Source organism: Triturus cristatus, chromosome 2_2, assembly GCF_964204655.1.
Source record: "Triturus cristatus chromosome 2_2, aTriCri1.1, whole genome shotgun sequence".
NCBI classification, from domain to species: Eukaryota; Metazoa; Chordata; class Amphibia; order Caudata; family Salamandridae; genus Triturus; species Triturus cristatus.
Window position 1 is genome coordinate 351,955,929 of NC_140582.1, and position 24,213 is coordinate 351,980,141.

Below are 24,213 nucleotides of genomic sequence, written 5' to 3' on the forward strand. Positions count from 1 at the left end.
ACTGCCCCCCGGCGAATCTGCAGCTAGAATCGTCTCTACCAGATACATTGTTAACTTGTACTTTCTTTCATTAATTGCATCCTTTGAAATTATGTTGCAGCGGTTCTGTTTGTGCCTTTTATTGTGGTTTCAGAGGGTGAATGCCAAAATGAGTCCGTGAACTGATGAATTAATGCATGAGTGCAAAGATGAGTGTCCAAGTGCATGTGTGATGACTTAATGAGTGCCTAAACCGATCAACGACACAAAAAGCACTTCAGTTCAAAGCCAGACCTATTGGTATTGCCATTGTGTTTTTCTTTTAGAGCAATGAAAGCCGGGGAGTAGCCATAAATCTCAATGCTGTCCCTGCCCCATTTTAGTGATGGAAATATTACAAAATAAAACCACCTTCTTATGACATGAAAGTACATTTTATGTTTTGTCTTTCAGGGCTCTGCTGAAAAATTTTGTGAAGAAATTAATCAATTGAAGCAGTCACTTCATGATGCTGAAACTGTAACCAAAGATGCACAGAAGGAATCTTCATTCCTCAGAAGTGAGAACTTGGACTTGAAAGAACAAATGGTAAATGCAGTTGGATGTTACATTTCTCAGGTTTCTTTCTGTGATATTTCGTAAGTCAAAATTCTTTTGTAATGTTTTCCCTAGTAGTTTAGCACCCCACTTGTGATTTAGCTTATTATTCAAACTTGTGTTCCTCCAGTATTGGGGATATCTTTCATAGATTCACATGCTTAAATAATTTCCAGTCGTCGAAGTTGAAGTCCCACGGTGCTATAGTAAAGCAGTATGTATCAGTATAATAGCCTTTAAATGGAATGCAAGGCATGGCTTAATAGCGTATGTCCTTTTTGAAAAAGGACCAAATTTGAGCAATGACCAATCGGGCAACAGCGCCCTTAGAACACTCCCAACAGAGGCATCTTCCCTCAGATTTTCACTGCACGTCCTGTATTAAGAAGTCTCCCTGAGCTCTGCTCAGTTCTTCAGCTTTGATATTTCCAAATTGAAGTTTTCTCTGTTCCAGTATGTCAGAACTAGTCAAGAAAAGGCTCTTTAGACTTTTGCCACCTGTGGTAAGAAAATGGTTCATTCAGAAGATCTTCATAAAGGATGTATTTACTGCTTTCATCTACCCCACAAAGTGAGAGATTGCAAAATATGCAGAACGTTTTCTACCAAAACCCTCAATGACCGTGAGGGAAGACACTTCTTATGGTTGCAGAAACTGAATTCTAAAACTGCTGTTGTTTGAGGAGGAAAGTAGTGAGTGTTCTGTTTCCTCAGACTTCCGAGAAGAGGGAGTGGTCTCACCATGAGACCTCGTCATAGAAGCAAGAAAACCTTTAAAAAAGACCCACAATGGATCTGCACAAGGCTCCTGTCCTGAGGAAATAAAAAAGAGCTTCTTCAGACTCTAAATCTGAGCCTTCTGCTCCATCTACAGACCTGCCTTTGAAACCTAGAGCTTAACAAAAGACTACACTGACTGCAAACATTTCATTGGTATTGAAACAATCATCGACGGCACCGAAGATCAAAATATCGACAACGACTGGCACTATGCAGATTCTTTAACTGTCGACAGCGATCCCGTCACTACGACCGACTCGATGACAGTGATGTAGACGAGGCGTGTACCTACACCACTGACGACCACATTGGCGTCGGTACCTCTGTCAATGACACAATCTTAGTCGTCATCTAAATTCAAACAGAAGCCACCAATATCTCTTTTAACCATACCGTGGACATTACAGTTGACTACCTCGTCAGCAAGACTTTTGCCATCTCCAGAAAGTATTTGTCCTGAATGCACTTCTCCTAGTAAAATGTCCCCACTACCACCCAGCGACTTGTTGGAACTCTAAGAATCAGAGAGTGAGGATCAAGGGATGCTTCGTGCAGCTCACAGCCCTTCAGAGTTACACGTAAAATATCAAGATGAAGAAGAGGAAGAAGATTATCATGAGCCAGTTTATTAAGGACATGGCTACATGGAGCAATGCCATCACCAGTGTATTGGGCTAGGGTAGGGCGCTTTCCAGTGCCACCAGACTGCATTGAAGGGCATATTTGGTTCCCTCCTTGCATACACTGGTTTGAGCCAGTTCAGGAAACTGTGGTTCCTGCTCTGGCATGAAACTAGACAAAGGACAGGGGAGTATCCTCCTTCTGTACAGCCCCTCCTCTGGAAGAGATCCCAGAGTTGTTCCAACACTTTTCTTGGGTGTTTAAGGGCTCCCCTGTGGGTGGGTCCTCAGATTCGTCATGGAACAAGACTCCCCTCTGAAACAAAGACACTCTTTGACTGTCTGGACACTTGGACTTCGTTGAACCTCGCCTGTAAGTCTTCTGCCTCATCTGGGCTTCGCTCAGGTATTCCAGAAGACCTGTGGGCAGGTATCAAAGACATCCGAAGAAATCTCCCCTGGAGTGAAGGAGTCACTCCCCTGCATCCGCAGGCACCGCAACCATGCTAACCGGTCTGCTGCTCCTGTCGTCCTACGGACTTCCCGAGGCCCAGCAACACAGGTGGTGGTTCTGTGGCTCTCTGTATGTCTTACCGGTCTTCCTGTGATTTTGAGGACAGTGTTCTTGTCAGAGCTGCTGGGACCAAACCCCTGTGCACCTCGTCGACTTGCCGTTTCCAAGACTTGTTGGCTCTGCACTCCAGAGATTTTCGGGCTACAAGAAGCTCCAGCCCCCAGCACCTCATCTCTCTAAGATTAGTGCCCTCACTGCATCCCTTGTACTGTCGGCCTCCATCTTTGGTGACTTACAAGAGGTCCTCTTGCGACTCCCGTGCCTTCGGCCTGGGGATCCTCTTGAGGGTCTTCTCCTGCTATGGGGAACTCCACTGCTTGCGGGGGACTTCTCTGACTTTCCTTCACTTGGTGAGTCCCTTGGACCTTGCTGGTCCCACCAATTGCATCTTGTCATCTTTCACCCCAGTTGCGGCTACCAAGATCTTTTTGGTGCTCCCTCCGTACACCGACCACCTAGACACCGACATCGGATGTGGGACAGCTCGTGTACTGCTCCTGGTCTTCCTTAGAGTTACCTTGTCCCCACAGCTGCAGCAACAAGTGCCTCGTCAACTCTTCTGACTTCCTGCCAAGGGTGGGCATTGTGCCTCCGTGCCTCTTGGTCACCTTGAGTGGCATAGACTGTCTCTTCTGCTTGCAGATTTTCCTCTCCAAGAATCCACCCTTTGATTCCACCTGACATCTTCTGAGACTTTTCTAGAGGCCTTTCTTCCCAAGTCTTCCATTGTTGTTTACTGGAGGTTCTGAAGTCACTTCACCCCTATGCACCCGGCTTCTCTGGTGCAGGTAACCCGGTTCCTGCGCATCCACGGGTGGAGTGACTCTCCAACCTTCCATCCTCCAAAGAGCTTCTTCGGGGTCCTCTGGGAAGGGTCCTTTTTCTTTAAAACTGCAACCGCGACTACATTGACTTCCATTGGGCACACAGCTGTGTTTCCACCCTGAACACAGCCTCCACGGGGGTTCCTGGGTACTTACCTTGGGCGGTTCCTTATTCTCCCAGCTTGTTGGAGTCCTTTGGTCCAAGTCTTCTTCTTTCTTGCAGTTCGCATTCCACTTGTTTAGTATATGGTTTGGTCTTTCCCTTTAGACCAGTGTATGTTTGTGCTACTTACCTAATTTCTTTGAAGTTTTTTCATGTGTATTGTTGATATCTCCGTCCAGGAGATATACCAATGTGATAGTGATTGTGTTCTGTAATAGCCTTATTTTTTATAAACACTGTGCAGTTTTTTCATATAATATACACTATTGATTAAATGTGGTAACATAAGCTGCCTTACACTCCTTCAAGATAAGCCTGAAGGCTGCTCTCCACTGCTATCACATTGAGAGCCTAAGGTTATCAAAGACCACTAAAATCACCATAAGGGTTGCCTGGATTAGTTCAAGGTGCATTACTTTAAGTGTGCACCATATACTAAGCCAGCCTCCTACACCTAGGAACTCTCCTGCTCCCTAATACTCCTTTTCGCAGAACTCCCAGGCGAGGAACATACTCTTATCGTGGAAGATACCAGAGATATCTACTACAGTCCTATCAGCAGCCTTTTTGACCCGCCATCAACAGCACCAGCCCTATCAAGCACCTCTATCAGTAGGTTATTCTAAGCAACAACCTAGAAGGAGACAGACTTCTTCCACCCGATATACCGGCAGAAATCAGTAACAACCTCAATTTACCAGTGATTCCCCCTATGCATCATCATTTGGTGCGTGCCAGCATTTCCAAATACTCACATCAATGTCACCAAAATCACAACAGACAAGTGGTTGCTAAATCTTATCACGTATGGCCATACCCTGGAATTCATTCAGGTTCCACCTCATACTCCACCAATAGTTTCTCCCCTCTCATCTTCATCTTCTTTGCAAGGAGGTATAAGCCCGAATATTAAAAGGAGCCATAGAGCACGTTCCACATTCTAAGAAAATAAAGGGGTTTTACTCCAGTTTTTTCCTAGTGAGGAGGACTTCAGGGGAGTGGCTCCCATTCTTGAGCTCAGGAAACTCAACAAGTACCTGAAGAAACCCTATTTCCATTTGATTTACCCTCTAGAAAATGCCCGACCTTCTCAACCATGGAGATTTTCTAATCGGCCTCTATCTCCACTATGTCTATTTTCATGTTCCCATCCTCCCCAGTAATCGCAGATTCCTCAGTCACAGTAGCCGACACTCATTACCAGTTCAAGGTGCTCCCTTTTGATCTCCGATCTGCTCCCCAGATATTTATAAATTGTCTCGACCCAGTGATGGCCCACCTGCGACAAAAAAGCCTTCATATTTTCCCATATCTCGACGATTGGCTAATAAAGCCTCCATCCTTCCAAAAAGCGTTGAAAGATACTTCCACATGCCTTCACCTCTTTCAAACCCTGAGGCTCACAGTCCACTTCCAGAAGTCTCTCCTTTTGCCTTCAACAAATATAACCTTTCTGGGAGCAACTGTAGACACATTGCTCTACAAGCTTTCTTGTCCATAGACACACAGCAGAAACCTTTCTTTCTAGCCCTCTCTTTCAAAAAGAAAGTGCTCTTCAGTTCGCCTAATCAATTTTCTACTCTGCATAATGTCATCACCCATTCTCCTAGTGCCTCATGCTAGTCTCCAAATGTCGCTGCAAGTGGAAGGGCATTTCGACATCATTCAGATCACCCCAGTGATGAAAGCAGCTCTTCCTTGGTAGACAAGCTCTGGCAATCACTCTGCAGGATTAACATTCCTTCCTCCCCTTTCGGAGTAACTCATTACAACAAACGCTTCTCTAGAGGGTGGGGAGCTCACTTAGAAGACCTTCAAAGTACTGGCAAGTGGACTCCAGAGCAGTCCAGGATGTAAATCAACTTCCTCGAACTAAGAAAAATCTCGCTGGCTCCTCAAGCCTTCTTACCCAGTATTCTGGGGCAATCCGTGTTAATAAAGAGAGACAACATCACAAGTATACATTACCTCAAAAAACAGGGAAGTACAAGATCCTAAGTTCTGTCCCAGAAAGATGCTCAAACCATTTGGAAATGGGTGCTATGTCATCAAGTGACCATGAGAGCAGAACATCTGTCAGGAGTGCACAACTCCCTAGCACACACCTTGAGCCGAAGGACCCAGAGCTGCCATGAGTGGGAACTAAACCATCTAATTCTGGACACCATATTTCAACAATGGGGCACGTCCAAACTGGATTGTTTTTTCATCTCCGGAGATCAAGAAATTCCAGTTGTATGCCAGCAAGGAACCTCAGAAGGAATGTTGGGGGATTGCCTTGTTGATGCAATGGTCTGGGATTTATGCCTTTGCTTTTCCCCTTATCCTACTTGTTCCCAGGAAAATTGAAAGCAAACCATGACGGTTAATACTCATTGCGCTGTGATAGTCCAGACATCACTTATTTATGGAGTTCCTCATGTTGTTGGGAGGACAACCACATTCAACTGAAGCCCCAAGTGGACTTGTTGTTGATGAACAACCAGCAGTTTCAGCACCTAGGTATTCTAGAGGATTCTAGGAGTGTCCGTGCTAAGGCCAGAGTGAACTACAAACAAAACCTATTGCCTCAAACGGAAACTATTTTGTCTATGGTGTTAGAAATCTAATGTACAGCCTATAACATCACCTCTAGAACAGGTGTTGTCAAATGTGTTATATTTAGCCAAATCCAGTCTGGTGTATTTCTCTGTTAAAGTGCATTTAGCTGCTATTACAAGCTTCAGGTGAACCCAGTGGTCTCGCAGATTAATCATCCAATTTCTTAAAGGACTATTCAGAGCATATCCTCCAATAAAGTGACCGCCACCTGCCTGGCAGCCTAACGCACTATTTTCCCAACTAATAAAGTCCTTTTGAGCCTATTCATAGAGCTGAACTAAAGTTCCTTATTTGAAAGGTAGTGTTGCTGCTAGCTCCTACGTCCGCTAAAAGAGTGAACGAACTCCAAGAGTTCACTGTTAAGGAACCTTTTTTACAATTGACAGATAGCATGGTAATTCTTCGGACTAATCCCAAGTTCATATCGAAGGTTCCCACCGATTTTCATCTCCATCAACCAATTATGGTGAAGAGTTTCTTTCCCAATCCACAAACACCAGTGGAAACCGCTCTTCATACTCTATATGTCAAGAGGTGCTCAAAGTTGTTTACACAAATCATACTCGTACTCCAGATTAACTTTCTGTGGCCTATGGTAACAATAACAAAGGTGGGCGATTTTCCAAGCCCACCATAGCAAGGCGAACTTCGGTAGCCATACAGTTCTGTCATTATAAGGCAAGCCGGTCTTTAAGAGAAGATTAAAGCTCGCTCTACTAGAGCTGTTTCAACAACAGCAGCTTTATCTGCTGGGGTTCCCATCAAGTGTATGCCGTGCTGCAACAAGAAAGAGCAGACACTTCCACCGAGCATTCTTGTCTGAATTTGGCGCAGAGCACTGATAAAAGTCGGTTAAGCTGTACTTCGGCATCTTATCCAATAAGGTAAGCCTGTTACTTTACAATGAACATTTTTTTACCCATCAACCGCTGCTATATTTATGTATTATTTAATTGCCTATGTATTGTACTGCTAACTATTCTGATTCAAGCATGTGAATCTACAAAAGATATTCCAATACTGAAGAAAGAACTTGTTACTTACCTGTAACTCCTGTTCTCCAGTATTGGTATCTTTCATTGATTCACATGCAACCCACCATCCTCCACTTAGAGGCTCTGCTTCTATGCAAGTGAGGACTAACCACTAGGGCTTGGAAAATCTGAGGGCAGATACCTATATTGGGAGCATTCTAAGAGTGCTGCCGCCTGATTGGTAGTTGTTACATTTTGGTCCTTTTTCAAAAAGGACATAGATAGGCTAGTAAGCTAAGCCTTGCATTCCCTTTACAGCCTATTATACTGATACATACTGCTTTATTATAGTACCGTGGGACTCCCACGATGACGACAGGTAATGATTCAAGCATGTGAATCTATAAAAGATACCAATAAGGGAGTTACACGTAAGTTACAAGTTTTGTTTACATCATGAAGCATGAATTTGATTATTTTCAATGGTAATTTGTGATTATCCGAAATCTAGGGCCAACGTGTGATTAACTACAGGTTGCTGTGCGTAAGGCTAACTACCACATCACCAGAGGTTTCTTTTAAGTGCTGCTTGGCCAAGTCAAATGTTTTAGCTGCTCTTGAGATGCTGTTGAAGTCTGAATTTCACAAATAAAATTTTCGATCAAGTGGAAGGATGGTGTTCAAATGGGAATCTAAAGCGATTTTTACAAATTGCGTAGAAAAAGGTGAGGTGTGGAAAGAAAGAGTATCTATGAATTCCTGTAGGTCATTTTATGACTCATGAGTTGCCACTTGAGCTGGCCAGCTTTAATCGGGAGGTTTGGCCTTCATTGACACTACCGTAAGACTGTTGCAGAGCATAGCTTATTCCAGAATGAGCAATCTCAACATAGTCTCTGAAGGTGTTACAGAAAGCCAAAAATACTGAGCTAGAGCCCTCCATTGAAGTATACTGTAAAGGGATTAAAGCTCAGAGTGTCAAAGCAGGAATGTCGATGTTGCATCTTCTCAAGGTCTTAGGTGGCTTCTGATTTAGGTCTATCTGTAAACCATAAAGTGTCACTTTTGTTTGTTTGCTTTACTTGCTGTGAGGCTTCCTCTATGATCTTTACTCCCCAAAACTCGTTCTTTTAAAGTCTTTAGCTCCCACATCCTTAATCATTAGGGCTCATGTCTTGTTGCTGTTAGAAATTGGGTTTCTGATTGGCAGAGGTATGTACCCTGTCCAAGCAGAAACCACAGCCCTAGGCAGGGTAAGTCAGATACACACCCTAAATTAACCTGTGCGCACCCTTTGGCAGCTTGGCACAGAGCATTAACGCTTCCCTTAAGAGGCAATGTGTAAAGTAGTTGTGCAACAATTAACACAGTACAACAGCGAGAACACCATACTCAACAAGATACCACAGATGGTTAGAGAAATAGAGATTCATTTAATGAACAAAATGACTAAAACCACAACTTCAATAAGTATAACCGGAGTTATGAATTTGGAAAGCATATCTTGAAATTCAGTGCTTGAAAGCATACAACTCCAAATATCTGGTCGCGCTAGACCGGGTCAAATACAAAAGTTCAGGCCGGCGAAAATGGAGCGTGGGTTGGTTACCGGAACCAGCCTTGGCCCGCTGACACAGTACCTTGGTTTAAAGTTGCTTCGAGGACAAGATACGAGGAGCAAAGGAGGCGATGCGTCAACGTTGATTGTGGAGATGGAGGCAAAGTGTTGGTTCCGAGCCGCGTAAATCGGACATGCGTCGTTGTCAAACCCCTCTGATGTACGCGATGTGTCGCCGTAGAGCCGGGTTATCTTTGATCCTGCCAGCAGCAGCCTTGCGTCGAGAGAGATGCGCCAGTTCCAAGCCACGCCACAGTAGTAATGCATAGATTTTGCAGGTTTCTGCACTTTAGACCCACATCCAAGGGCTCAGGACTGGATTGGCACCACTTGGCAGGGCAAGACTCTCAGTTGACAGAGTCCAGGTGCTGGTGATGAGTGGAATGAAGTCTTTGATGCCTCTGAGACTTCCAACAGGAGGCAGGCCATTTGAGTCACTCTCGTTCTTGGTTGTAGAGATGCAGGTGCAGTCCTTCTCACTCTGTCAGCACAGCAAAGCAGGAGTCCAGAATAGTCCAGCAGAGGGACAGTCCTTTCATCAGCATGGCGGCTGTTGTTCCTGTCAGAGTATCCACAGGTCCTGACGTGTACTGAGTTGGTGGTGTCAGAGGTCCAGTGCTTATACCTAGCTGTGCCTTTGAAGTGGGGGAAGACTTCAAAGAGAGGCCTTTGAAGTTCAGACTCCTGCACTTCTTGTACCTGGCTCCAGACTCTACAGGGGTGGGAGTGAGTACAGCCTATTGTGTGGGGACAGACCCCAGCCCGTTCAGGTGTCAGCTCCTCTCTACCATCCTGCCCTGGATGTCCCATCAGCATGTGGATGGCGTAACAGTCACACCTAAGCTCCCTGTGTGTGTGGCTGTCTGGAGGGAATGCAATAACCCTACCCATGGTACTCTTGAATTATGATGGTGTGCACATGTCCAGATGGCAACAAAGAACCAGGTACTTGCTGAGGGGCCCAGGACGTGTTCTAGTTTTGGAACAAACTCACACAATAACTTGCAACACTCATGCAACGTATGTCTTTCATCCATGTACCACATATGATGGTAGAATACTTAAGTTATGGAGATGAATGAGGCTTTACTGGATAGGGCCAGTAAATAGACTCTACAGGGTTAAAGATGAGACTAGAATCTCTTTGCTACCACAGTCCATCATCTCTTAGCCTTAACCTCTTAGCCGGATTGAGAGATTGATGACGATTCACTTCCCAAAGTGGGTACACGTTGGGTGTTCCTTGTCATCAGAGCAGTGATTATGGTGCTCTGGAACCTTCTGTTCTCTACTTCGCAGCACCCGGCTAGTTGCCTTATTTGGCATATGCTAGGGAAATCTGATGTGTGGCAAATGTTGGTAACCTACTGTTTATTTCAATTGTTTTGCCTTTGGACATGGTAAAGGGGAGGGTATTTTCAAAATTGTAAAATTGCAACAATTTACTGGCAATGGCAGTTTATGGCCAGCTGCTGGTTCCAATACCGTGTAAAGAAAGGGAACGTGGACCAACAGTACTTAATAACTATGAAGGTCTTTACTAATGGACACTACTCCTGGCATAGTCCAATGCAACTATCCCATCAGACAGTGGACTTTCTTTATTGATCAAATCCGTCTGGAATTTCAAGCCAAATTACCATCATGCACTTAGGCAGGCGATATGCTTCCTTCAAAATTTAATCAGACTGAAGACCTGAAGGTAACCGCAAAATGCAAATCCTCATCAAGAAACCTTACTCATTAGGTGCGAAACACAGTCAGAGCAAATCAAGATCCCTCTTCAGGAGAGCGATCTGGTATGGAAAAAAGGAAAAAAATGAGGACTTCTGGATCCAACTGTTAACTGCAAGTAAGGAAGGGAACACAAAGATATTCTGGTCCCTGATCAACCAAGCCACTATAGGAAGCCGGAGAGGCACCAATGCAAACGCCTCTGAATCTGTGCTGGTCTCATTTTTGTCCGCTCACTTTTCATCACAGGCCATATGCTCGTATACCTCCAGCAGCTCACCAAGCAACCTATCCACGCCTCCAAAGGCTACCGAAACACCTTGCTCTTCAAAACCCGTCAGCAGTTGCAGAAAAATGGAGGAATTTTGTACCCTAAAATTGGCAAGGCTGTTGAAAGACGGAGCCCTGGGTCCCAATGGGCTACCCACCGCTTTCTTTGCAAACGACTCCGCCTTCTGGTCAGAGGTGCTAACTCTGTTCAAACACTGTTTGCCAACAAATACTATCCCAGACTCCTGGAGGGGATCCATCATCTAACCAATTTTCAAAGGAGGCACAAAATCAGATCCTTGCCACTATCGGCTTATTGCCCAAATTGATAATGATGCAAAACGTTACACTATTTTATTATTGGATGACCTTTAAACCTGTGCAGAAGATCATCAGATCATACCCAAGAATCAATGCAGCTTTAGAGACAAATGTGGCACCTCTTTGAATTTGATAGCTCCGGCGCTCATGTGCAACACATCAATCAGAAGCAAAATGCCATTTATACCTGCTTTGTGGACTCTAAAGCCACTTTCAATGGTTTCAATAGCATACTGGTGCAGATTGCAGAATTGGGGGTCTGCCAGGCGCCCTGTTGAGAGCAATAGTGCAGCTGTATACCAACACCTGGGTAGGGATGAAAGTAATTTGAAAGTTCTTGTATTTCTAGGAGGATCCCCACAAACTCCGGGCTAAAGCAAGGTTGCATGCTAGCCCCCTTGCTTTTTGCCCTATACATAGCCAACATGTGAAAGCACCGTGATGAAACAAACTGCCACTCACCCAAACTAGGAGGCCAAAGCATGACAAACTTGCTATACATAGACGATCTGGTGCTCCTCAGTCAGACAAAGATCGGCCTCCAACAGCTAATGTCTACTCTACATGGCTATACTGTCAATGACAGTCTCATTCAGCCTAAAATCAAATTTGGCTAACAGTTGGCAGCTTAAAGGTGTCAGACTCGATCACAGGAAGGACTACAAATACCTGAGAATCCTCCTAGATGGAAAATGGTCATTTGCTTCTCATTTATGCTCCATAAATAACAAGGCCTCCAACGTAATGTTCCCTTTTTCATCAATCGCTCTGAAGCTAAAACGCCCTAGCCTTGATCCCCTCCTTCAGGTGATGAAAGCAAAAATCATCCTAACTCTAATTTATGGAAATGAAATTACCCTGGGCAGGGAAGCTGGGTCAGTAGAAATACTGGTTACAGATTCTACAAAGTGACCCTCCACCTTCCAAAAAGAGAATCACCGGTGCAAGTGAGGCTTGAGTATAAGATCATAAAACAGCACTGGGCCAGGGGAAGCTGCTTTCTTATCTTTTGCCATAGGCTCAGATCAGCTACATCCATCGTTTAATCTGGTGCGAACTTGAGCGTTCTGACCCGAGATAGTCCTATAGGCAACACCTTGATGACAGATTGATGGAATTCTCACTTACTGAGGCCTGGAGTAAACACCTCACCCAGCAGGCCTTTAAGAAATTAACACCACTCACGGCCCAAACAAATGTCATAATTGGAGGACCTGTTCTCCTTATGCAAGTGATCCCATGCATGGGCAGTTATAAACTCATACTTTTCCACCAAGCAACAGAATTGCATCACTTGTACTTACTCCATATGGGTCAAAGCACGGCTCGTAGCCTCAAGATTGGGTGAGTGGAATTTTCGTGCTCACATTCTGTCCTGGCGCCGCTCTGCTACTCACGATATAAGCTGCCGCTTATGTGGATAAGAAAAAGTAACCATAATCACACATTTTATGTATCTGTCCTCAGTTGGTGCAGAAAAGGAGAACTCTTCTCTGTGCCGACTTTATTCGTCAAGGAGTGCACACTTGCAGACAGGCAGTCATCGTCAGCATGAATTCTTCCAATCCTTTACTAAACTCCAAAACTGTAAAATTTCTTCTCCAGATGGCTGCAACTAAACGGGACTCTGTCAGCCCCATCAGTGCAGTGGCAATACGCTCCTAAATGCTGTAATTATTGCTTCTGCGTTAACCATTACTGGACGCATAACCTGTCTCAACAAAGTCATCCCTACAGCGCTTCGCTAAAGACCAACCATACAGCAGTTTGCGCGTACCCACCCCTACACGGTTCGGGTGTAGCCACATCATCAGTCCTTCTTGCATACAGCACTTTTGCATTTACACTGCTGCTTACAACAATTTTAAATTGATTAGAATTTGCTACTACTCTTTGGGGTTGGTCCCCGCATTGCATTTTACATTATTTATTACCACTCTCTGCCCTGATCCGCCTTAAAAAGGTATAGTCTGGACCGACACCTGATCGGCTCTAAAAATGTGCTGTCTGTGACCTGATCTCGTTTATTGTTGATCTGCTGCTCCACTCATAGGCCTGCATTGTGCATAACTTGCACGTTTTTACGTATAAGCGGGATTCATCTCATGCACTGATTGTTGTTAACCACTTTTTAAATGTAGATTAGCTGAATTCCCTCTGCTCACCTCTGCAGACCTGTCTTGCAATGGGTGTGTGTTCTGCGTATTATGCTTAGTGTTCCAATCTGATGCACAAAGTTTGGCTTTGCTATGTGCTGTTTGTCTTTAACTTATTTAGCAAAATACGACTCAGTTGAACTTCGCTGCCAATATTTAGCAATGCTTTTAACATATGGTTTTACTGTGAAAGTGGCAATCTTCATTTTTTTTTTTTTTTTTTTACTTTTTGTAAAGGTTTTTTATTAACCATAGAATAAAATTGACTATGACTACTCCTGGCAGTTTCTAGAGCTAAGAAAACTTTAAGGGCCCTCGATTGGGCAGCAACTTTTGCCAGAGCTGATGTGCATCATAGAGTGCACAAGTTTAATCGGCAAGGCAGACCTTTTGATCCAGGGCCACAAACTTCCATTTTTGGAGCAGCACTTCCTCAGGAGACCACACTCAAGCCCTTTTGCTTGTGCAACTTTTAGATGTTGTTGCCAAGCTCAGGTTTGTGTTGCCTTGGAGCCCAAGATCTTTTGGATGCCACTCCTGCCTCTGCGGGTCCCCAAAGCAATTTGAGAACAGGTGGCGAAAGTCTTTATGGGTGTTTTCAGACCATACAGGGTGGTCTTGATGTTGCTCCCTTTTATACAGTGGCCCATGGTGCTTGCTTAGTCAACCACTTGCCTTCTGCCACTTATGCAGTGATGCCTCTTGTGTTGGTCAAAATGTGTCACTTTTCAAGAAACCGTATGATTCAGTGCCATGTTTCCAACCTGATCAGTCTCAGAAAAACCACTTCCCACTCAGCAGTAACTACTCCCACTGCAGAAACATTTAGTTGTACTACATGTGTCTGTCACCGTGTAAAAGCAGATTTCATGAGCATTAATGAGGTTAGTTTGGATTTGCATGGTGATTGTTTGGGACTAGAATGAGCCATGAGTAAAACCCTATATGATAGAACTGGTAGGGTTTTAGATTCAGACGGTGGATAAGCCAATATCTGCCCCCTGCCAGATTAAAGGTAGTTGTTGGACTTGGCCCTTTTTGCAGGGTCATCCCTCCTCCTGTATTTTGTCTGACCTGTTTTTGTTGGTTTTATGACTCTGGGCACTTTACCACTGCTGATCAGTGCTAAAGTGCATATGCTCTCCCTATGGTAAATTGATGTATGGATTAGTGTTTCCATGAATGGTTGGTGTGGTTTAATTATCAGACCCTAGTACAGTGTACGGAGTGTGCCCAGGGCTTGTAAACCAAATGCTGATGGTGGGCTTGCAGCACTGGTTGTGCCACCCACAGAAGCAGCCTGTAAAAGTGTGTCCCAGGTCTGCCATTGCAGAGCCTGTTGGCAGTCCAGTACTGCCATGTTGACTGGGCAAGTGCACCCACTTGCCAGTCCCTAAACCTTCCCTTTTCTGCATATTAGTCACCCCTATGGTAGTCCCAAGGGCAGGGTACATTGTAGGTAAAAGGTAGGACAAGCCCTGATGTGTGTTGGATGTCCTAATAGTGAATTACAGCCATTTTCGTTTTTCACTATTGCAAGGCTACCTGTTCCCCTTAGGCCAGAATGGGCAGTTTGATTATTACATCTTATAATCCTGACTGACTCGGAACTAGGTAGAAATTCAAGTTTAGTATGCCTGAACTCAGAATGATAAAATGCATCTTTTAGTAAAGTTGGTTTTAACATTGTGTTTGAAAATACCACTTTTAGAAAGTGGATATTTTCTTGTCTGTCTATCCAAGCCTGCCACTGCTAGGTTGTGTATTCCTTGTCTGGAGTTTGAGTGACATGGGCTGGGGGATTCCAGGAGACAGGGTGAGTCAGCACAGGGCTGAATAGAGAGATCTGCATGCCGATGGGTGGGATGAGTTGCACCTGGGACCTGAATAGGGCTGTGCCTTCCCTTCACAATGCTGGCACCACCTCATGTGGTGCGTCTGATGTCCCTGCCCTGCACTGTGAAAGGAAAGAAGGAGTCTTGTCAACAAAGTGCTCCAGAACTGACTAGAACTGTTTTGGACGAGGCAAATGTCTCTCTGCCTTCAGAGAACAAAGAAAAACTGTGTATAAAAAGGGGGACCCAGACCCCAGAACTTTAGATCACTTTTGGGAAACAAGGAGAAACCTTTTCTGAGTAGAGGAACCAAAGAGACTGAGGAGAGACTATCCCGAAGCATGAGGGATTGGCCTGCAGTGGTTGCCGGACTGCCAAAGAGATGAGAAAGGAACTTTTTTTGTACTTAATTCAACTTGTGACGGATCTCCAAGGGCTTGAGAAAGAGCTTGCTTCCTGCTGAAGTCTCAGGGACAACAGACTCCACCCACCAGCTCCCCAAGAATACTTTGGAAGTGCCTGCAGTTTTGTTGGGCTTTCTGAGGGACTGCGTGTCGCAAGGAGCTGGAAGCGCGACGCACGAAGAAGCGCGTCGCCGAACTGCCGCTGTTGTCGCATCGCTGGGAAAGCTAAAGCACCTCTCATCGCTGGAGAAGAGGATCGACGTCACATCAGACGCCGCCGCATCACCGGTAAGTGTGTTGCAGGGCCTGTCGCGGCTCAGAAGAATCATTGAGTCGCCGCACGGCCGTCTGGTGTGCACGCATCGTGTCGCATCAAGGAGAAGACGCCATTTTTGTTTCATTACACCGGATCTTCATCGCATCACGGCTTTGCGGGCCGCATCGCCACGGAAGCGCAGTAAGAAACCGACGCATCATCTCCCCACGCCGAGAAGAACCGACCCATCCCCTACGCATCAGAAGGGACCCGGCGCATCACCGTCCTTGCGTGTAAGGAACAGACGCATTACCTTCCCTGCAACACTTTCATTATATAGCGTTACGCATTCAAAGGTACATTGAACTCAGTGTCACATTTTACATCCTAAGAGAACTAAGCTAAGCCTACCATTTTTAAAGAACAGTATTGTGGATTTTTGTCGTTTGTGGTCTTGTGTTAAGTCTATATAAAAATAATTATTTTTATACTACAACTTGTGTGGTGTCCATCTGTAGTGTTGTCACTGGGTTACTGTATGTGTTCACAAATGCTTTACACATGGCCTCTGAGATAAGCCTGTCTGCTCGTGCCAAACTACCAAGGGGGTGAGCAGGGGTTATTTTAGGAGTGTACCCCCTTACCCTGACTAGAAGCAAGGGTCCCTATTTCGTCAAAGGTACCTACCTCTGCCAACTAGAGACCCCCAGTTCTAACAGTAATCTTATTCCAGAAACTGAAACGATTAAAGTCTAATGCTGTATGAAAGATCTCCTATGAGAATTGACTTATACGAGCAAAAACGTAACTTTTTCTTAAGAAGTTCATATATATTGTTTGTACTCGACTACTGCTGACTTTAGTAGTTTTTTCTTGTGCAGTTTGCATGCTTTATTAGTCATAATTTTAATTACTTGCATAATCCTTTTTTTAATGTAGACTGAACTGTCAAATACTTACAGTCAAATGGAAAAAGATGTTAAGCTGTATAAGGGTCAGTTGGAATCCGAAAAGGCACGTTATAAAAAAATGCAAGTGGATATGCAGAAAGAGTTGCAGTACGCGTTTAATGAAAACACAAAGCTAAACTCCCTCCTGGATGGCAAAGTTCCAAAAGGTATGTCTTAAGATAAACTGCAAGCCATACATTTAAAGAAATAATGGTTACGCTGCCTGTTTTATCTGTTGTAGGTCATTTAAAAAGATTTAGTTTGACTTTTTATTTACATAATCTATGGAGAAGCAAACATTTATTGAGCATCTCTCTTCTGTTTGTTTGTTGAATGGTGCATATGCGATTCATGTCAGCGTATAATATATAAGAAGGGGCTATGGGGTTGGAATGCAGAATTCATTTGCTATTGGTTGTGAGAGTATGAGGTTAGCATATGTTGTGGCCAATGGAGTATTGGTTTGTCACAAGGCTATGTGTTCAATGGTAGCCAGGTGGCAATAGTAGAAACAAAATGTTTATATTGCAAGCACTTTCAGATGAGCATTTGTTGTGATACCTTTGTGATTAATCAGTGGCTTTTTTTGATAACATGCTCTAACATGGTACTGTGTGCTGCACTGCTTCTCGCATTGCTGATTTATTCCATGGGAGCAATTGTCACCAGGTACAGAAAGTTTGCAGATAGTGAAGTGCACTAACAAAATTAAAAATAATTTTGGTTCTGTGGTTATTTTTCTTATCTTGTTCCCAAGTGGCAAATTTTTTAATTGCCAATGTAGGAATGTGAAGAAAAAATAGACACACCAAATGTACGTGTAGGACAGTAAAATATTAAAGTGTGTGTAGGATTTGTAATTTTTTATTTAATCTTGTGGCGTTCCAGAGCCAATTTAATTTGCTGAACACCAGGGGCTGTATTACAGAAGTGCCCCGGGGGCGTAATAGGCATTGGCGGCTGCTTTGCATGCCCCAGAGGCTCTTTGGTATTACAGAAAGGGCCGCAGATGCTTGTGCGGCCCTTTCTGTAATACAGATAGCCCTGGCGCACATATAGCACCAACACCATGACCAGAGGGTGATCCGTCATTTGCATGGGGATGAGGACCCATGGAAATGAGGAAATCCCTTTACCTCTCTGCACCTGCACCCTATATAGACGTGAACGCAGAGGCAAAGAAGCTGTCAGGGGCACAAACAGTACGCTACCTAAAAGGTTTTGCACGGTCAGTGCGCTTGCTGATAGCAGTCCTCTGAAGGGAGGTAAGTGGTCCTATGGACCCCTCAGACATTTCCTTACAGGCGGGTGCAGTCACTCACTGAACCCACCTGCAAGGAGATCTCTGATCTCCCTTAAAAGCGCAGGCGGATTGCCGCCTGCACAGAAAAACACGGAGCAGCTGCTTAAAAGCTGCTCCGTATTTCACTTGAATGCACTGCCCCAAGGGCAGAACGACTTCGCGGCTGCCCTGGGGGCAGCGCACTCAATATAGTACAGCACACACTCCTGATTAGTGCCTTGCACCCCTTTTGAAAGGTGTGTCAAACGCTAACAAAGAAAATGCCACCGCATTCCATAACATGGCCCCTGGAGCGCAAAAATAAATCCAGTTTTTGTTTGCTTATTCCGAATTTACCGTGCCCCTTGTTTTGGTCCTTCGACTTCTTCTAACAAACCTTGATTTTTGGAAGTTTTAGTCTGCTTTTTCTTCAATTAACCAATGTGTCTAGTAACTGATTGTGTATTTGGCATTGATGGAGTGATGTGGCAATATTAAGCATGCCATAAATCTGTTTTAAGATCTGTTACTAAATCGCAATGCAATAGGAGTATGAAATAGTGTCCAATACTGGAATGGACATGCAGGAAGGTGCTCTCTTACAGTAAGTAAGCATTCCGAATAGGGCAATGATTAGATGCAGAGACTAATTTATTTCATCACTCAGTGTTAAAAAAATAAATTACTGGTTGACCGTGGTACAAGCCCTGGTCAAGCATTAACCACAATCCTAGTCAGGGAAAGTCACATTAACTTGTGCTCATCCTCTGGTAGCTTGTTACAGAGCAGTCGGGCTTAACTTAAGAGGCAGTGTGTAAAGTATTTGTGCAACACTTCAAACAATAAAACAGTGAAAACACCACCCACAAAGATTTCACACCAAGTTAGCTTTTAATTTGATAAATAAAGCATGACCAACATCCAATAAGTAGAACTGGAGATATAGATTTTAAAAGGATAAACTTCAAAATCTTGCTTTGAAGATATAAGCTCTGACTTGGGGATATCTGGTTAGCCGAACCGGGATAAAGTCCAGAGTTCAGGCGCGGCCGGATACAGGGACCCAGTGAGGTCTCCTGAACGAAAGTACCTTAATCCTTGTTGCGTCGACTAAGATTTGCGGTGCAGCCGAAGTGATCCGTCTGTGTCGATCCCACAACAGAGGGGATGCATTGATTTTCTCCATGTAACAGCTGCGATGCCTTGGTCCCGAGGGCGATTCGCTGGTTCCAAAGACGATGAGCCAATTCTGCTTCTGCAGCAGAGGGTGCGTCCGTTCTGAAGGCGACGCGCTGATCCTATTCCTGTAACAGCCGCAATGCATTGATTCAGCTCCTGCCGCAGAGGATGCCTCTATTCCGCTGGAGCAAAGTTACAGGGTGGTTTGAAATCTTTTCCGTCCCCAAGACCTCAGAGCAGGCCAGCAAACTAACCCTTAGAGTCACTCTGGGGTCTGTGGACAAGTTATGCAGGTCCAGTCGTTCTCTCCAAGGCAAGGAGGGGAGCAGGTCAGCACAGCAAGAAAGCAGTTCTCCCCGAGCAGCAGTCCAGCTGAGTGGTAGTCTTTTAGCAGCACAACGATCCTTCTTGGCTGGGTATCCATAGGTCCAGAAGTGTACTCGAGTGGTAAGGCCTAAGGTCCAGTTCTTATAACAAGTGAGGCCTTTTGAAGAAAGGGAGACTTCAAAGAAGATCCTTTGAAGTGCACAGAGGTCTTCCCTTCCTGCCCTAACTCCAGAATCACTACACAGGGGTATGCAGCCCCTTGTGTGGGGACAAGACACAGCCTATTCAGGTGTGAGGCTGTGCCCTGCTCGTCCCTTCCATCCTGCCAGGATGGCCCATCAAGTCACACCTAAGCTCCCATTGTGTGTGGCTGTCTAGAGGGAATACACAAAGCCCAGCTGTCACCCACCCCAGATGTGCAGTCAGAGACAGCCTGCAGACACACATGGCTAAGAGCTGGAAAATGACAAATTTCTTAAAGTGGCATTTTCAAAATTGCAATGATAAATTCGACTTTGCCATTAAAGAGGATTTAATGTTACCATTCCATAGGCATTAAACATGACAGATGTACCTCCTCTTGTTAGAATCCGGGTTCTCTGGTTGGCACAGGTAGGTACTTGTGTCAAGCAGGGAACCTTTCCTCTAGTCAGGACAAGGGGTTACACTCCTAAAATAACCCCTGCTCACCCTCTAGGTAGCTTGGCGCGAGCAGACAAGGCTTATCTCAGAGCGTTGTAGGTTAAGCATTTGTGACCACATACAGTAACTCAGTGACAACACCACAAATGGACACCACACTAGATTTATATAAAAAATTGTGATCTTTTATATAAAGGCTTAGCACAAGACCAAATAACGACAAAAATGACATACACAGTTCAAGAATATGATTTTAGAAAGCGTTCTTAGGTTAGCGACAAAATCATTCACCTTAGCGTCCGTTTTAACCCACAGTACCTTATGATGCAATAAAAAGTTCCTAGCGGCACTTCAGCGTTGAAAATCAAGGTGTATCTTATCCGGTAGAAATTTACTCGCTAAGGCACAATGCGACAAAATTCGTCCCGCTAATGAGCGGGGCGACAATTTCACCAGTGGTTATCTCGGTTGAGTCTGCGACGATTTTCGCAGCGATAAAATTACTCCCGCTAACGAGCGGTACGATGATCTTGGTTTGTTCTGCGACGATTCCACACAACAGCGGCAGGCTCTGCGACGAAGTTCGCAGCGATAAAATTCTTCCCGCTAACAGGCGAAGCGTGAATCTTGGCTGGTAGCGATCAAATTCGGTCCGCTAACGAGCGGGGCGAGGATTTTTCCAGCGCTGATCTGGCTCAGCGGCAGCAGGCTCTGCGACGATGTCCTCAGCGATAAAATTCTGCACGCTAACAAGCGGTGCGACGTAAATGTTCTTGCTAAGCCGGCTGTGCGTGAAAAAGTGGAGATCTTTGATTTCTTTCTTCTTGGCCAGCTTCCCAACAGCAGGCACAGCTCCCAGAGGCCCCAAAACTGGTTCCAGCACTCTAGGAGGGGCAGAACTCACACAGCAGAGTTCAGGGGGAAGCTGGGGGTGAAGTCCTTTTTTTCCTGGGACTTCTTAACAGGAGGCCAGCTCTACTCAGGCCCTTGGAGATCTTTTAAAGCACAAGTTGAAATAAAGTCTTTGTAGTCTTTCTCCTCTCCTTCAGCAGCAAGGCAACCACTGCAGGCCAATCCCCCAGGTCAGGGACAGTACACCTTCTTACAGCTTTTCCAGTTCCTTCTCCTCAGGCAGAGGTTCTTCTTGTCAAGCAGGATCTGATTTCTTGGGAGCAGGGTCCCAATACTTATAGTGCAATTCTTTTGTTCTTGCAGGCCAGGGGGGTCTTTGCCTAGTTCGGGCCGATTTCTGAGCACTTTGTTGACATGATGCAGGCTTCTGCTTTCAGTGTGCAGGGCAGAGACATCAGACGCTCCACAGGAGGTGGAGCCAGCATTGTGGTGGCAGAGCATAGCCCTATTCAGAGTCCAGGTGTACTCCTCCCACCCATCCTGGTGTAATTTTCCTATTCACCACCTGGGTGCCCATACTGTCTCCTGGAATTCCACAGCCCTGTCACTCACACAAACCAGACAGTAGATACACATCAGCGCAGAGGCGGGCTGAAATGGTTAGGCAAGCAAATGCCAACTTTCTAAAAGTGGCATTTACAAACACAGAACATTAAAATAAACTTTGCTAAAAGATGTTTTTTATTATTCTGAGTTCAGGCATACTAAACTCGAATTTCTACCATGTTCCCTGGGTCTGTTAGGATCATAGAATGTAACAATTCTAACAGCCCTTTCTGGCCTATGGAGAACAGGTAGCCTTACAATAGTGAAAAACAAAAATGGCTGTAATTCACTATTAGAACATGCCACACACATCAGGGCTTGTCCTACCTTATGCTTACAATGCACCCCCTCCTTGGGCCTACCATAGGGGTTACTAACATGAAGTTAAGGGAAGGTTTAGGGACTGGCAAGTGGGTGCACTTGCCCAGTCAGCATGACCGTACCAGACTGCACGCAGGTTCTGCAATGGCAGACCCTAGACAAATTTTACCAGGCCGCTTCTGTGGGTGGCACAACCAGTGCTGCAAGCCCACTCGCAGCATTTGTATTTACAAGCCCTGGGCACTCCTGGTGCACTTTACTGGGGTCTGACAGTAAACCAAATAGGCCAATCATGGAATCCAACCAACATATACATTTTATACAAGGAGCACTTGCACTGTGGCACTGGTTGACAGTGGCAGAGTGCTCTGAGCAGCTAACACCAGAAAAACACATGAGGCACAGCAACAAAAAGTGGAAGGGAGACTCACGCCAAGGTGCCAGGTCTAACACCTCTCAATAAGGAATTACAACTTATTAAATGTAATAAGGAATTCCCATTGTTGTCCTATGAGAGTGGTAGCCCTCACAGTAGTGAAAAACGACTTCCAGAGTTTTTTCAGTACAAGAACATTTAAAAGTTAAAAGTACATGTCCTACCTTTTACGTAAACAGCACCCTGCCCTATGGGCTACCTAGGGCCCACCTTGGGAGTGATGTATATGCAATAAAAGGGGTGTGTAAGACTTGGCTAGGGGTTTTAAATGTTGGTCGACATGGCAGTATAAAACTGCAGTCAGGCTGCAATGGCAGACCTGGGACAAGTTTTAGAGGGGTACTTAGGTGAGTGGAACAATAATTGGTGCAGGCCACTGTAGGAAAGAACCCTTTTTGGCATGGTTAGCCCCCCTTTTTTGCCTGATACTGATGCATCTTTGAGATATTATCCATTGGGTTCCTGCTAACCAGGTGCCCAGTGCCTGTGTTCTTTCCCAAAACTTTCCAATTTTTTCTACAATTGGCACACCTCTGGCTTACATATAAGTCCCCTATAAAAGGTATTTAGTGATATCAAGGGCCTTGTGACCAGAGAGGGTCTCTAAGGGCTGCAGCATGTATTGTGCCACCCTAAGAGACCCCTCACCAAACACAGGTATACTGCCACTGCTGCCTGTGTGTTTTGGTGCAGATAAGTGAACAGTCAATCTGGCACACATTCCTGTGTGCCAGGCATGCCAGCACTGCAGGAGGCACCCCTCCAGCAGGCCTTACAGCACTCAGGCAGGGTGCACAATACCTCTGGTGAGGGCATAACTGCATGAGCAGATATGCTCCTATAGTTTCTAAGTCCATTCTTAGACTTAACTGCACAGTGAAGCCATACTGAGTAGGTGGGCTGGGAACTTGTCATTAAGAGCTCAACAGCTCCATGATTGCTTCACTGAATTTCATGATGTTGGTACCAAACATTTCTACTTAATAAACCCACACAGATGGCCGTGTTTGATTTATTAAGAAATGCTCCCAGAGGATACCTCAGCGGTGCCTCCTGAAAACCTGCAAACTCGCTAGTGTGTGCCTGCCTGGACTCCACCAGCCTATATGTTTCTGACCCCCCTGAGGTGGGAGCCTTTTGATCTTGTGTGTCAGAAACAGACAGCTCTGGGTGGAGGTGCTTCACAGCTATCCCCAAGCATAGAAAGGCGGTGAGCCTCAAAGGCGCCATCTGCCCAGCGCCTCTCTTGCTAGTGGAGTTGCCTGCCCCCTGACCATACCCCACTTTTGGCAGCAGGTCAGGTGGGAAAATTAGTAAGCAGTGGAGTCTCAACTCTCAACCAGAAACAACCCTAAGGTACCCTGTGCAGAAGTGAACCCCTCTCTCCAGAATCCTCCATATTGGTTTGGAAAAGAATAGCCAGTAAGGTTAGGGATGTGCCCCCTCCCTAGATGGAGTTGACATACAAAGGGTGTAGTCACCCTAAAGGTAAGTAGTCCATTGGCTGCCACCTTCTAATCCCTGTAACACTCCTAAATTAAGTATTTAGGGGCACCCTCCGCCGTAATCCAGCTACTGCCCTGGTCACAGCCCTGCCAGCCTGTCTGCAAATTCAGAACTTTGCAAACCCCCACAACTCGTCCTTGCAGACCAGCAACCTCCAAAAACCTGGGAGAACTGCCTACCTTCCATAAAGACTCCCAATCTCCTGTGGTCAGCGGGCTTGTCCAGAAGAAACCATCTTTAAAGACCAGATGGTCTGCCCTGAGGAACCTCAAAACCACCTACCGGATCCACCTCTACACCAGACACCCACGGTCCGAGTTAAAGTGGCTCACCGGTCCGGCGAAGGTTCCCCAGCGATTCTGAGCAAGAGTTCATCGTAGGTTGACTGCTGCCCGACTCCATCTCG

At 45.3% G+C, this 24,213-nt stretch overlaps 1 protein-coding gene across 2 annotated transcripts in view; it reads left to right on the top strand.

Moving 5' to 3' along the window:
* The window catches only part of CENPE (centromere protein E), a 1,911,253-nt gene that overhangs the window by 276,533 nt on the left and 1,610,507 nt on the right, over nucleotides 1-24,213 (top strand). For both annotated transcript variants that reach the window (XM_085641421.1, XM_085641422.1), the window contains exons 21-22: nucleotides 433-567; nucleotides 16,646-16,823. In XM_085641421.1, coding sequence (XP_085497547.1) covers nucleotides 433-567; nucleotides 16,646-16,823 — 313 coding nt within the window. The remainder of the gene's footprint in view (nucleotides 1-432; nucleotides 568-16,645; nucleotides 16,824-24,213) is intronic.